The sequence below is a fragment of the Momordica charantia genome, assembly GCF_013281855.1.
Source record: "Momordica charantia cultivar OHB3-1 chromosome 3 unlocalized genomic scaffold, Mcharantia_2.0 BLBB01000003.1, whole genome shotgun sequence".
Lineage (NCBI taxonomy): Eukaryota > Viridiplantae > Streptophyta > Magnoliopsida > Cucurbitales > Cucurbitaceae > Momordica > Momordica charantia.
The window spans coordinates 991,748-1,007,578 of record NW_028275161.1 but is presented as its reverse complement, the minus strand read 5'-3'; the positions used below and the strand labels follow the sequence as shown (position 1 = coordinate 1,007,578).

Here is a 15,831-nt window from a genome sequence, read left to right as displayed (position 1 = left end):
TTAGATTAGCAAAAACATAATTGTAGGGAATCAATTGTAACTAAATAATGAAGAATGAAATTTAAACAACTAACATCTAATTTAAAATTGATGTTCAATATTTTGAAATCAAAATTTGAAGATAGATAAATAAAAAATTATTAAAATTTTGTTAATGTAGATTTTGAAATTTAATAGTTTTTCTAACCTTTAAGATTTAAATTTCTTAGGTGGAAGGAGATAAATATGATTATTGGGTCTCTAACCTTATCATTCGAAGGGTTTCTTCATCTTCTTCCCATATTCTCCTTTTTGCACACGAGGGTTTCAAAGGCAACTCTTCCGATACAAAGAGCAGCTCCAATAAAAAAGTATTTGAATTTGTGTTTGGCGTCAACTTCGTGGGTTGTATATGTCCCTCCTTTGGTAAATATATACACATATATCGAAATTATAAAGTATGATAAATGAATGTATATACGGTACCTTGATTCTTCTCCACTAACTTTGTTGCGAATGATGGAATGGATGCATATGACTATTCAAATGACCCCATAATTGATTCTAAGGTCTTCTCTCTTCTCCCCCACGCTTTGGAAAGCAATTTTTTTAGTGCGAAGTTGGACGAAAAATAATAAATGTAAATTGGATCCATACTTTGATTTCCTTGCATTAATGGGTGAGTTGTGGCCAATATTGGTGTCGCTCTTCAATTTATGGGGTCAATGACATATCTAATGTGGTTTGCACTGGTGTATCACTCTCATGTCGGTATCTACAGTGGTTTGCAGTGGTGTTACAATTTTATTTCTGGGGTTAATGTCAGTACTTACAATGGTGGTTTCGCACCCCTATTTATGGGGTCAATATCTGTATCTACCGAGTAAGTATCATCAATGATGCAACAATCGCTTCCCAACTCATTTAACAGAATCGTTATAACATGAATATGAATTGGATCTTTTACTTCAAGTTCCTTGCGTTTATGATGAGGTGTGGTTTACACGATATCTCACTCCCATTTATGGGGTCAATGTGAGCATCTACAACTGTCTGCACTAGTGTCTCACCTTCATTTATGGTATCAATATGAGTATTCATAGTGGACTATACTTGTCGCACTCTCATTTCTAGGGTAAATGTTGGTATCTACAACCTTCTGCAATGGTGTCCCACTTCCATTTATGGTATCAATATAGATGCACTTGTATTGTATTCTCATTTCTATGGCAAATGTCGACATCTATGGAAGTGATAAGCTTGAATTAAAGGCTAAAAGTGTCATGTTGTCATGCTTATTTAAGGACAATTAAGGTCTAAAATGCATGTTCATGCATATAAATTAGTGAAAATGTGCATAATCTGTGTTTAAAGACTCATGCACTTAGACGTAGGTGAATACAGGTCAAATGATGCAAATATGGTTGTTTTGTAGTAAAAATCAGGATTGTTGATCAAAATGCGTCAAGTGTCACGGTCGTACATTTTTCAACCGTGCGGCACCGTGATCTAAGCTCGACCATGGCCAGCTTTATGAGGAACTCTAGCCCCAATACACTTTTTGCGTCCTTCGTGGCTTCGTCGAATCTTAGGCTAGGTTCTTTCTTCCTCAACCGAGCTTCACTTGCATGTAGAATTCTAACTTGTCTTGGCAATGCACGTCGCCTATACGTGCATTTCAACTCTATCGCGACTCTAGCCGGCTTGCCTCTACTCTAGGCCAAGCCCCACGACTCTACTTTGCCTCTACTCTAGGCAAAGGTCCTGAAAATACGACGTCGCAACTTATTTCTAACCATCTTGGTTCTCGGCCACTCGGTCGTCCTGTTTCTACAATGAGCCAAGACATTACTGGGATGAGTTCTGACTTTTAACGGGGTCAGAACGAGCTTAAAACGTCAATCGAGTACTACCGGGAGATTCCTGCAGCTTAACTATGTCAAAACTAGCTTATTAGGTCCATCGGACTCCTCTAAGACTATTCCTGCTGATAAACTAGTCAATAACAGGCTAAACGGCCTTACCGGATACTGTCGGGATGATTCTTGTCGAGATCCGAACAAGGAATAACTAAACTTGACAACCGGGATGAGTTTTGCCTCTTACCGAGCCAAGACTCACTTTTTCTCACTTACCGGGTGCCCACCAGTACTGTAGGATGCCACCTCGAGCATCGGGATGTCATCGAGCTTCGCTGCTCACTTGGACACGTATACCGAGAACTGACCAATGGACTTGTATTTATGATCGGGACCTTTCAAACATCCATCCATCTGGACATGATCGACGCACAATGACTCTTGTGCCTGTGCTTTGTCGTTCAAGCATACCGTACCGCATAACGGCCCTTATGTGCAATCTTAAGCTCATTGGACAAGATGCAATGCTGGCACACCTATGCCGCACGACACTGTCCTTAAGATTACCATTCTCGAAGGAAGATGTCCAAGACCTTGGTCTTGCAACACTCGCCCACGTCATGACACACGCATGTGTCATGGGGTAGCTCGCTTAGGCCAAAGGGCCAAGGGGTGATGGAGAATTGACACCATGCCTCCCCCCTATAGTACATTCTAAGGCAACCTTGGTCTGGTAGGCGTGTACGTGCAAAGTGGCGAGGAGTCACTCGTCACCATAGAGTGCACGTCTAAACTCTGATTGACACGAAACTTGGCATGCTTGTATATCTCACTAACATGCATCTAACTCTAAAGTCGCCCGTCCAAACTCTAGACGAAACCCTGAATTCTAGTATGTCTTCGCCTTACATTCTCGTATGTCTTCTTCTAACATTCTTGTGCACATCCTTGGGGTGTGTGATAGGTGATGCACCATCCTCCTTGATCGCATCACTGCACTACTCTCTCGGCCCTAAACATGACCCGACGGGCGACACATTAGTGTCGCCACCACTTGTCTACTACGTGGGCGTCACAACCTACTCCTAACGTCCCAGCTTATTGATCAAAATGCACCATACACATTTTTTTGAGATACTATGTTGCACCCAAAATACGTCATTTCTTGTCCAGATTGATAAAACATACATTTCAACTTATTTTGACCAAGCATTTGGTGAAAATCACATGCCCAAGTCATTTTTACAGAGATGGAAGTCAACTTGTGTTGGTTCACAATATCTTCTAAACTCCCCAAGTTCTCTCCAGCAACATTCCAAAGATCTCTCCAACGAAGGTTAGTTACCAACTCATGAATCTCTCAACAAAATGCAATCTCCAACCTTATAAATACAAGATTCCGAGAGAATTCACCAAACACTTCCAGTTTTGTTCTTTCTCCCTAAGTTTTTATCAACTTTAGTTTTCTTTTCCAGCATTGAAGCATTGAAGCTTTGTTTAGTTCTTTATTTATATTTTTTTTCCAAGTTAATGAAAATAAATTGTTTTGTTATTTTCTCTTATGATTTCTCTTTCACCCTCTTACAAATGTCTTAGTTTCTTATCTTTCTAAATTACATCTATCATATCATTCCTGACCAACGGCAGACATCCTAGCATCTGAAAAATTTTGATATTGTTATAGACATTTTTTTGTGCCAGATATCATCATATTTATGACTAGTACACGATCTATTGTTGCGAAGGGAAGAGGTAGCTTAGAAGAAGAAAGACGGTAAAATGATAGTTGCAAAGAGAAGAGCTTAAAAACAATGGCAGATTGATGACGGGAACACCTTGACATATATTTTATAAAAAAACGTTTAAATTAATTCAAATTTACACCCAATTAAAGACTAACCTTTAATTTGTGAAAATATATTTACAAAACAACTAAAAATTCCTTAAATGTTGGAAAATAAAGTTGGTTTCAAATCCCTTAAAATGTGGTGGGTGGTTGCAAATGAGGTGCACCAAATTGATTTGTGCAGAGGGCATCATAAGCATTGGACATCTATACTATATTAAAAGGTAGGACGTAGGAAAAATATTTTTGGACACTTTTACCCTTTACTAAATTTACAAATTACAAATTATATCATTAATATATTATTACAAATATTAAATTAATTATTAATTATCCGTACTATAAATGCATGGAATATAAAAGGTTAGAATGCAAAAAGTTTTCCAACAACATAAAATTAATTTTTTCTTTAATTAAAATTCATACTAGAATTTTAAGAGTTTTAGAATTTGAAAAGCTTTTGTAACGTTTTATCCTCTACTACTATAAAAATAGGTTTCTTCTACATGTTTTTCACAAGTTTCAATACTTTTTTATTCTTAGTTCCTTCAAACATCTCTCAAAGATGATTCAATCATGAAAACATCTCGAGATATTTGTGACATAGTCATCAAGTTGCAAGGGAGGCATATGTTGAATCTACATATCTCGAATACTAAGTTTGTGACATTACCATTCCACAATTTTACAAAGTTGAATAATAGTATATGTCAAGCAATCTTCAAGAATGATCATATTTACTCTAAAAGATGAGTGTATAGTAAGTATTTGGATTTTTTTTTTGTTACTATTGTTATTTTTCTAATTAGTGTGTTTTTTATTTGGAATGTTTCTTTTTTTAGCAATTTTATTTAGTTTAGGATTTGAATTTTTCTTTTTCTTACTAATGTTTTTTTATTGTTTAGTGTACTTTTTTATTTGGAATGTTTCTTTTTTGAGCAATTTTATTTAGAATATTTGTTTAAAATATAGATAATTACAAGCTCATGTTCTTGTTCTTATTGTTGAAAAAAAAAACAATCATAGAAGTCAATACATAAAAAAATGTTTAATTAATAAATTAATTATAAACAATAATTTGTATAGAATCTTAAAAGGTGGAATATAAAACTTTTCTTCCTTTTATTTTCTAATAATACAATTTGAAGAATTTTTCTTTAATAATTTTAATTATAATATAAAATTAAATCAATAAAATAATTTATATTTAGTTAAAAAATTCAACATATATTACAAAATGTCAGCTCTAAACAAATATTTAATAAACAAACAAAATATTAAAAAATAAAATAAAGGACCCATATTAGGTTGAAATAATTTAAAAATAAAAATATTAAAATACCTATTTACTTTATTATTAATATATAATTTTTTCCTTTACTTTTAATTTATTTATTTACAAAATATATCATTAAAATGTCCAATACTTATAAATAGTACATTTTATTATTAGTAATTAGCTGTCAATAATAATAAATATATATAAAAATTAATCTTAATTATTTTTAAAAATAATTATACTTAAAATATTTTACTTGAAATTATATAAAATTTAAGTTACCTTATAATTAAAAAAAAAATTTACGTGCATTGCACGTGGTAATACTAGTTTATTAAAATGGCCCAAATCTAGCTACCCATTTAAATTATCAAATTATAAATTGTTTTTTTATTTATTATTAAATAGTTATTAATAATGATAAATGATACGATTTGGTTACTTCATATTTTGGTTACTAATTCATAAATCATTCACTAATCAATTTTTATATATTGTCATCAAATTATCAGTATTAGTTATTAAATTATTTTCACCATATTAATTCACCTTCAAATGGTCATCAAATTTTTATATTAAATTTTCTAAAATTGTTAATCACCAAATGACACTATGTGAATTTGCCAAAAGCGAGTATAGCTCAGCGCTAATTGACATATATCTCCAACTATAAAATTGTGAGTTCGAATCTCCTCCCTAACATGTTGTACTAACAAAAATGACACTATGTGAATTCAACATATTTATTATTTTCTTGAGTCCTTTTCTTTTAAGAAGAAAATTGCAATTCAATTTTTTTAAAAGTGAAATTTTATAAATAAAAAACTCGTGACAAGGTATATCAGTTTTCTTCATATCTGGGATTCATCGAATTCTAGAATGCGTTGTCTCAATACAGCAAACTTGAATCTAGATAACTTAGTTAAAACATTGTACGTTAATGTCATCTGTCCTAAATGTCAGATGTTCAAATTCATGCCCCCACTTTGTTGAGATAAAAAAATCATCATAAACTTCTCATTTCAGCTAATGACTCACTGACTTAACAAAAAAAAGTCAAAACGAGCATAGCTTAGTGGTAATTGACATACACCTACAACCATGAGATTGTGAGTTCGATCTCTCATTCCCATATGTTGTACTAAAAAATACACTTAACCAAAAAAAAAATGTTACATTTTCTAGAACCTCACTCATTTTAATGAAAATCAAGCCTTGCCATTATGGCATAAAATTGACCATTGAATAATTTTGTCAAAATTCATAAATTTCAACAAAAAGAAAGGGAGAAAAAAAACTAGCTCTTATACTATTCTTTCTCTAAAATTCTATCAATTTTGTACTAAACACATCTTTTATAATTCACATCTTTTATAATTCATTAAGCGCACGTAAGAATATTATTTTAGTGAATCTTCAAAAAAAAACATATTAGAAGGTAAATTTTACCACAATAATCTAAATTGATAGTAAATATGGTAATGTTTTTTCATAAATCTAAAGTAGAGATTGCAACACTTATCCAAATTTAAGGTTTAATCGATAAAATTGAGAGTTTAGAGTAAAATTGCATACACCTCATCAGATGTAAAAATTGATTTGTTTTCAAACGTATATAAATTTCTTAAATGATTACGGTGGAATTGAATGGGATATTCTGAACTAATTTATGTACTCTCAATATTTTAAAGACATTAAAGAATATAATTTAAGCAATTGACATTAAAAATTAAAAAAAAAATATATATATATATATATATATATATATATATATCAATAGAATTTGCGCTCCTTAAGTATTCTGTATATAGTTTTTGTATTACGTCGAATTAAGAGGAGATATTTTCCCCTCCTTTCTTCTTTACTCTGCCTCTAATTTAAATTATATATTAATTAAGCATTCAGATCTTATTAATTTTTTTAATTCAATGAGAAACAAGTAAATGAAAATAAATAAAATATCATAGTTGTTCCACTAATTCTATTTGGTATTATATAAGGAAAATACTTGATTTCTTATCCCGCCGTCATTGAAAAATTGCCAACTTATTTATTTTTATAAAAAGTCTCTAGTTTTTCATTTCTCTCTCTTAATTGTCGACATTTAATTGTGGTAAGAAAAAAAAATTTCCTAACTATTAAAGAGGCAAGTATTTTCTATTATATAATATATGAAGCATTTGGGACATACTAGAATTAAATGTAACAACACCCACCAAGAAATTTTGTTGATTTTCTTGGTTTGATTCTTCATACTTCACAACCTTCAACATTTAATGATTATGAGCTTTCCCTAATTGATGGGGAAATTAAACCAAAAAAAAAAAAAATGCCACTTTTATTCCCCATGTGCCCTCCAACAAAGCAAAGCAACCTCTCTACAATAATATTTGCTCAACTAACTCCTTCCAAGATGTGACACTTTTTACTTCAAAATTATGACAAACCTGAAAATAAATCATTTTTACTTTTCATAATCATTCAATTATTTAGTACTCCTCATTTTGAATATGTGAAAATAGGAAAGTCTCAATCATGGTATTAAATTTCCATCCTCGATATTTTTAATTTTCATGTATTCGATATCAACGAAAATGGTCAATCAACATTTTCATAGTAACAAAATATTATTTTATTTATTTGTTAATTTAATTATTTATAATGTTATTTTTATAATTTTCTAAAAATACATCTATGGACATCAACATTGATATTTAGAACTTTGGTTCGGCTTCACAATTTTGAGACAAACGCGCCCTTCAATTTGACACCTAACCCGATTAAATAAAACAAATTTGGGCAAGAAGTAATTAAAAAATTTCAATTATTTTGGTGACATGTAATTATCCAAATCATTTTCTTTTACTTTAATATTTCACTTTCAACAATCCCTCAGTGCCATTCAAACGTTTTTTCTCTCCTTTTTCCCCTTTGCTTCAGGAGTAAAAAAACTTGGCAAAATGCAATTTCATAACCCACCAAAATCTAATCTTTTCGACTCCCGTGTCTTTGAGGAACCCCTAAATTACTTGAATTGATCAGCGATGGAAACCTAGCAAAAAAACGCGATACAACATTAAACTACTTTTGGAAATCGGTCACCAGATTTATCGTTCGAAAGGTATTTTGTAATTTAAAAATTAAATTGGATAAACAATTAAACCCGACGAGAGGAGTACAATATGTGGGAGTGAGGGATCGAACTTACAACCTTTTGGTTAGAGATATATGTCAATTACCACTAAGCTATGTTCGTTTTGACACGAGAGATATTAGAGTTGGGAGAGGAAGTTGAGTAATTATAAGGTAATTAAACGAATGTTATAAATGGTGTACCTAACTTAACAAGTCTTGTTAAAGACAACCATCACTATTATGGCATGCCAGAAAGGGCAGGGAACTTGTCACCTACAATGGCCATGCATTCAAAACTTCAATTACAGTCTCTTTTTTTCTTTTTTCTTCTTCTTTAAATTATTTCTAAATTTAAGATAAAGTATCTGTTTGAGAAACATTGATTAAGGTAATTTATCTGGACAAAGAATAAAAGTATCTTATTTATCTTCATGTTTTTTTTTTTCTAAAGATACGTTTGTTGTAGCCACAATTCTTGGGAAACTTTGATTAGATAGAATGTTTACAGAAGTAAATACGAATATGGCGTATTTTAATTAAATAATTGTGAGCGTGGTATTTTTTGTTTGATGAAGGCTTCTCGACAAAGTGATGAGTCAACTTCTGATTCGAGGTAAATGTCTAGTCAGTTGAGATGATGACTTTGCAAATAAAATCTTTGCTTGTTCGAGCTCGTGTTGAGCCAAAGTTTAGTTAGGTTTCACAGAAACTGCGTATCTTTATGAGGAATGGATCCCGCCTTTATTAGGAGAGTTTTTAGAAGTGTTGTGTTACCCCATATTCAGGCACTTCGTACTTGATGTTCAACAAAATTTACGTTTGTGATGTCACTGTTTTCAAGTTAGTGCGAGCTAGGTTTTCTGAGGGTCTGTCGGGGTGACCCCGCTTGGCCCAATGGGAATAAAATCTTTATGGCACTTTTCTTTTTAGGTCCTTTCAGCGGGACAGAGGGTTCGAAATGTCAAAAATACCCTTCTTCGTGAAAATCTTCTCTCCCATTTTCTAGAGTCAACATTGCGATAAAAATTTTAGTGAAGGGCATTCCATGGAATATTTTTTCACAGAAACTTTGGCGCATTGTATACCATCCTTTCTCTGCAAGCAAGAGATTGAAAATTGAAATAAATAAATGAGACCAAAAAATCAAGAAAAAAAACTGTATGATGTTCCTGTCTCATTTATTAGAGAAGGTCGGTGAAAATCAAGAGAAAATATAATATAATGCCGCAGGAAGAAGATGAAGAATTGGCCATGGAGATCACCAGCTTGAGAAAAGAACTGCAAATTGCTGTGGACAAATCAGATTTTCTAGAGAAAGAAAATCAAGAACTCAGACAAGAATTGGGTCGTCTCAAATCGCAGATTCAGTCTCTCAAAGCTCACAACAATGACAGAAAATCCCTTCTCTGGAAGAAATTTTACAACTCCATGGATGCAGAGTCGCCGCCGGCGACTGACAAACGGGAGGCGACCAAATCATCGCCGAAACAGCCTGTTTGGGTCGCCGTGAAAGAGAGCCAGAGAATGCCGGAGGGGGCACCGGCTCCGGCTCCGGCGCCCCCGCCGCCGCCGCTTCCGACGAAGCTGCTCGCCGGATCAAAGGCAGTGCGGCGAGTACCGGAAGTGTTGGAGCTGTACCGCTCGCTGACGAAACGAGATGCGCAAAAGGAAAACAAGGCCGCTCACGGCGGATTTCCGGCGGTGGCATTCACCAAAAATATGATCGGAGAAATCGAAAACCGGTCAGCGTATCTCACTGCGGTAAGTATTTACTATTTATTCCCCCAATGTTTTAAAGATCAAGAAATTTTTTCCTCAAAAAATTAAAAAATAAAAAAAACTCAAGAAAATTGGATATTTTTTTAATAATGTTTGAAAAGAGTCGACGACGTGCTATTCTTGGAAATAGTTTGAGGGTTATATTTGAAATAAGTTTTAATTAAAGCATTATTAAAAAAAAATCTCAAGAAAATTATACTAGGTGCAAAACTATTATATGTATTTTTCAAAATATCGTTACTTTTATTTTTTAAAAAATACAAACATAAGCTCTTTTTTTTTTTGTCGGATGGGATAGTTTTTTCTTATTTTGCAAAAAAAAAAAAAATTAAGAAAATCTAACTCTCTTAAAAACTTTTTTTTTTTTGGCTAAATACAATAATATTTCGGAAAATTTTTTATTTAGTTTTTATTGTTTAAAAGTTTCACTCTAATGCTTGACATTTAAACTTTTTTTTTTTTTTTTGCGTTCGTGCCTTCTCTATTGGTGGGCGTGATAACTAATATGGTATGATAATACCAAGTTGGAAAAAAAATTAGATGAAAGAAGTTTTCAACTCCAACGAATATAACACAATTGAGAAATTTTATAACATAAGGAGCAAAATTAAAACATTTTAAATAATTGAGATGAAATTAGAAAAAAAATACTCAAAAGGAATTAAAAGATATATTAAGGCAAAACAAATTATTAGATAATTTTCGGTTTCGTGCTTATCCTTCATATTAATGAAAGTAATTTTAAAAAAAGATATCTCCGACTAAAATATCAAAACCTTGCTCCCACTTATTACATTAAAAAAAACCAATTTTAGACATAATTAGTGAATCGGCATACTTGCAAGCATTAAACAGACTTATTAGAGACAAAATTAAGTACTCTCCAAAACGAAAAACCCGGGCAGATAAAATCAGAGGTGGAAACACACGGAGAGTTCGTGAACTGGCTGATCAAGGAAGTGGAAGGGGCAGCACCAAGGGACATAACAGAGGTGGAGAGGTTCGTGAACTGGCTGGACAGAGAGCTGGGGTCGCTGGTAGATGAGAGGGCAGTGCTGAAGCACTTCCCACGGTGGCCTGAGGGGAAGGCGGATGCACTGCGGGAGGCAGCATTCAGTTACAGGGACCTGAAGAGCCTGGAGAGTGAAGTATGTTCCTTCAGAGACAATCCGAAGGAGGAGATGGGTGTGGTACTGAAGAGGGCTCAGGCGCTGCAAGACAGGCGAGAATGTACAATCTGTGGTGAGCCTATTTTTGGAGGTTGAGTGATAAGTGAGAAGTGATGAGAATTTTTTGAAATTTTGCAGGCTGGAGCAGAGTGTGAGCAATGTGGAGAAGACGAGGGAGTTCAGTTGTAACAAGTACAGAAATTTTAGAATACCCTGCGAATGGATGTTCGAATCTGGACTTGTCGGTCAGGTGATTTAAACCTTCAACGATCCAAACTCCTGCATTTTTAATAACACTTCATATTGAAATGTAACCCATAATCTCCACTTCTATTAAAACAACTTTGTTAATTTACATGGACATAATGATTCTGCCTATTGGTTGCAGATGAAGTTAAGCTCATTGAGGCTGGCCAAGGAATACATGCGAAGGATAACAAGAGAACTCCAATCAATCGATAACACGCAACAAGCAGATAATCTTCTTCTTCAAGGGGTTCGATTTGCTTACAGGGTTCACCAGGTAATAGAATGGCAAACTAATCTAATCACATGTTAGTGCACAGTGACTAACACAACTCGGAACCTATTCAGTATGCAGGCGGTTTCGATTCAGACGCTATAGCAGCATTTGAAGGACTGAAGAAAGTTGGGCTGAGTAGTCAAAGAAAATAGACTTCTGGGTTATAGATTATAGGCTTTTACTAGAAATCTGTCAGCTGTTGGCAACTTTACTAGAAAACAGCTCTTGTAAGAATCAGCATTGTAGAGCACATTGTAGAAAATGATGTGTACAAAATGCTTGATCAAGACAATTGAGGGTTCTTCTATACCTAAATCAATCCTATCCTATTGCAACTCTTGCACAATCGCAAGACAAATAGCATAACAGAATAACTATCTTAGCTATAAAAAAATAAAGTCATTAAATTGATATAACCCTCCAAGAGCAACAATCCAACTTTCATAACAAAAAATATGAAGAACCTAAATTATCAATTGGACAACTATTTTTTAAAAAAATGGTACAAGTATCCCCACCCTCAGAAATCAAAAAACCCTGTATTTTAGTTTCCTAAGGGCTCAAGGGTACAAAACTCAATGCAAATGAAAAATCAAGAAATCAAATTCCATATCCATGATGACATGATTATGATTCAATCAAATGGTTTGTTCTGAACCAAATGAATCTATGAGAAAAGATCTAGAAGACCTATTCATGGCACCTTCATCTGCTACATTTCCAAATTGAGCACTTCCAGAAATTTCCCAAGGGTTCATGTTTAAAGAGAATAGGATAGATATAACGCCGCAAGCTTAATAATAACACTACTGCTGCAGAAAATAAGGAATATTGAACAGTATATGAAAATCACTTGATAAAAACGATTAAGCTGATGAAAATCCAGTTCTCAATTGAAGACAACTAAATGTTTCTCGATCACATAGCAATAAATAAAAAAGCATTTCAAAATGGTAACGCGACAAAAACGAAGATAACATCAAGAAATCTAAACAGTAACAACAAAAACCCTAGGTCGGAGCAATCCATCAGATAATGGCCCCTACTTGGATCTCTGCCTCATCTTTCGGCGCTTACGCTTCAACCTCCTCATTCTCTTCTTCTTCCACTGCAAAACAAAACCAAAAATGATCAGAAGCCTAGAATTCACGCATCTGTAGGTCAAGCATCACTAAAAAGAAGTAAAAGTTGAAAACGAGTTCAATCTATTGATGAATCTTCAAATGAATTACCTTAGCTCTCATGGCGACGGTGTGGAAAAAGTGCGACTGCTCTCTGTCAAGTGCTGCGGAGGAACGGCTGGAGGAAGAAGGTAGGGCAACGTAGAATCCGCTAACTTGAGGAGATGATGCACTACTTATATGAAAACCCTAGTTCTAATTGGGCCTGAATTGGGCCTCAAATGGCAAACAGATTGAAGAATCGGGCCCATTATGAGTCGGATCCACTGAAGATAATATACATCCCCAGACCCCAAATCATGTATAGATATTAGCCGTAAAAAGGATGATTTGTTTTAGAAATAGCTAATTAAGAAAAATTATAAGTAAATTATCTCTCAAAATTTTAAAAATAATTATTTTAACTTCTAAATTAATTATTTTAGTTTTTGCTATTATTTTATCACTTAAAAATTTAAAATCCATTTTTTTTCCTTTTTAAGTGTAGGTATATTATAGATTTAGGCAAGCGGCTTTGCACCTCACCAATTTTATCATTTTCTTTTAAGAAATAAATATTATTAGTTACTAATTATTTTGGGTCACTTGCTCATATACCAACTACTTTTATTATTTGCAAATATAGTAAAGGGCGAGGCCCAACCCAAACAAAAAAGGAAAAGTCAATTATATCGTCAATAGAAAAACTCTCGCATGTGATATACCTAATAGAAAGTATATTACTAATATATGTAGTGTGATTGATATATTTCATATTGGTATATCAGTTATATCAATGATATACTCGATATATCAATAAGAAATCTGTGATGTTACTTAAATCAAACTCTCCAACTCGGATATTATTTAAACCAAACTCTCCGACTCGAATAAGATTTCTCAGTGTGATACTTCCTAAGATAGATAATATACATGCCCATTGTCTAGATGATTTATATATTAGCCGTAGAAAAGATGATTTATTTTTAAAGTAGCTACTAATTCAGAAAAATTATAAGTTTACCCCTAATTTCTTAATTATTCCATTTTTTTCGTTTATGAGAATGATGCTTTGTTTTACTCACATGTTTAGGAATTAATTTGAACTCTGAGTTCAATTTCAAAAATAGAAACAAGTTTTGGAAACTACTTTTTTTTCTTAATTTTCAAATTTTAGATTCGATTTTGATAACATTTTTAAAAAATAAATGCAAAACAAAGAAATATATAGGTAAAGGTAATGTTTACGGTTTTAATTTTAAAAAACAGAAAATTAAAAATAAAATGGTCATCACCGTTTAAACTTTCAAAATGTCTATTCTAATCTCTAAACTGTAAAAATATAAAAATAGTCGTTACCTAAAATCGACTCGTATGAATATATGTTGAGGGGGTTTTATACCCTCTAATTCTAAACAAATATTATTAGTATTAATTATTTTTCTATCTATTTTAGTAAAGTGGGCTCATGGGCCATTATTGTTGTGCATGCCTAATGCACCATTCTACGTCGTCCTAAGTTTCATTTCTTCCTACTCGCATTTTTTCAATGTTTATATTTTTGCCAAATCTAATATCTTTTTAGTCTTTAGAAATTGTAGGTGCTTTCATGCATGGTGGAAAGAGGGAGGGGTACGATTCTCTTCGTTAGTTGCTCAGCTCCTCTAAATGGCCTTAATTATTGCTGTGGTCGTATTCTCGACAGGTTCTGTTATTTTTAAATACAAATCAATTTGAATGTTAAACCGAACACGAACAGGGGGAGGAAGAAAGAAGGAGAAAAAAATGTCAATTAGGCAGAAAAGAATAAAGAATAATAAAATTTGGCAGCTCGTTTAAAAAATTAATATACATCAACAACAATGTCTAGTCAAAATATGTTGGCTATCACATTATCATTCAATTAGGTAAATTAACTCTGTAAAATCAACTTAGGGACGAACTAGAAACCAAATTCAAACCTCAGTGACCAATTAAAAACTAAATTCAAACTTCAAGGACCAAACATGTCACTTTTAAAACTTCAACGATGGAATCAAAACTAAATTTAAATCTCAGAGACTAAAATTGATAGCCTTTTAAACTCATGAACTAAATAGAAAACGAGTCCGACCTCAATAATGAAAAATGTATTTTATCCCAAAAAAAAAAAATTATCTTCCTAAAATTTCACTTTTTTGTTTAGTAGGAGTTCGATGTTAATTTAAAAAAAAAAAAAAAAAAAAAAAAAAAAAAAAAACCTCTATCCTAAAGTTTGTAGTTTACATTTAAGCTTTTAAGTGACACAGATTACATGGCAAGTTGGTTTAAGACGATTTTTTTGATATATGTCCGCTATGAATCGCGGACGATGGCGAAGACGTGATGGTCACGGGAAAATGGTAAGAGAAAGAGAGAGGAGAGAGAAAGTACCATCTCCTACATATATTATTTAATTAATATAATTTGCCACGTCAACAGTTACAATAAATAATTTAATTACAATTTACCACAGTAAAAAAAATCAAGTACCATTTAGAACTATTTCTCAAATTTTAGAGATCAAAAGTGTTCATTTGAAAACTTTAGTGACCAAGTTGACACCTAATTTAAACCTCGGGGACAAAAGTGTTTATTTTAAAATTTGAGGATCAAATAGACACCTATCTCAAATTTGAAGGACAAAAAAATTTTGTCCCATAATAGACTATCTTTATGGATTGGTACATATCACGTATGATATTTCAATTGAGTGAATCTACTTTCAATTTCATTACTTTGAACTCGAAATTTGAGCACTTTTTGTTGTTTGATTTTGTGGCTAGATTCTAATATTTTCGTAATTGAGTTTTAGCATTTATTTGACATAATTTTTAATGTTTTTGGGTGAATTTTTTATGGTTTATTGATTGATGCTAAATAATTTTTAAATTTAGTTTTGAGAAGGTGTTAATGGTAACACTATTCAAATGGATGAAATAAAATACAATCTTATGGTTTAAGTTGATAAAATTGAAAGTATAAAATTAAAATGACTCACTCTCTCACGTTTATGTTTACTCTTACAATTTTATTAAATAAATTATATAATTTTTTTGAAAAAAATACATTTTTTGTCTCTTA

At 32.6% G+C, this 15,831-nt stretch overlaps 1 protein-coding gene and 1 long non-coding RNA gene across 2 annotated transcripts; one reads left to right on the top strand and one right to left on the bottom strand.

Moving 5' to 3' along the window:
- Positions 1 to 9,222: 9,222 nt before the first annotated feature.
- LOC111018994 (CHUP1-like protein) lies at positions 9,223 to 11,915 on the top strand. Its single transcript, XM_022295280.2, has 5 exons — positions 9,223 to 9,859; positions 10,783 to 11,099; positions 11,185 to 11,296; positions 11,435 to 11,569; positions 11,641 to 11,915. Exons 1-5 carry the CDS (start codon positions 9,320 to 9,322, stop codon positions 11,719 to 11,721), a joined length of 1,185 nt encoding a protein of 394 aa, XP_022150972.1. The 5' UTR covers positions 9,223 to 9,319; the 3' UTR covers positions 11,722 to 11,915.
- A 520-nt stretch (positions 11,916 to 12,435) lies between these two features.
- On the bottom strand, positions 12,436 to 13,033 carry LOC111018995 (uncharacterized). The gene is made up of 2 exons (XR_002602470.2): positions 12,802 to 13,033; positions 12,436 to 12,677 (listed from the first exon to the last, which is right to left on the bottom strand). It is a non-coding gene; the product is annotated as an uncharacterized LOC111018995 (long non-coding RNA).
- Between the last annotated feature and the right edge of the window lie 2,798 nt (positions 13,034 to 15,831).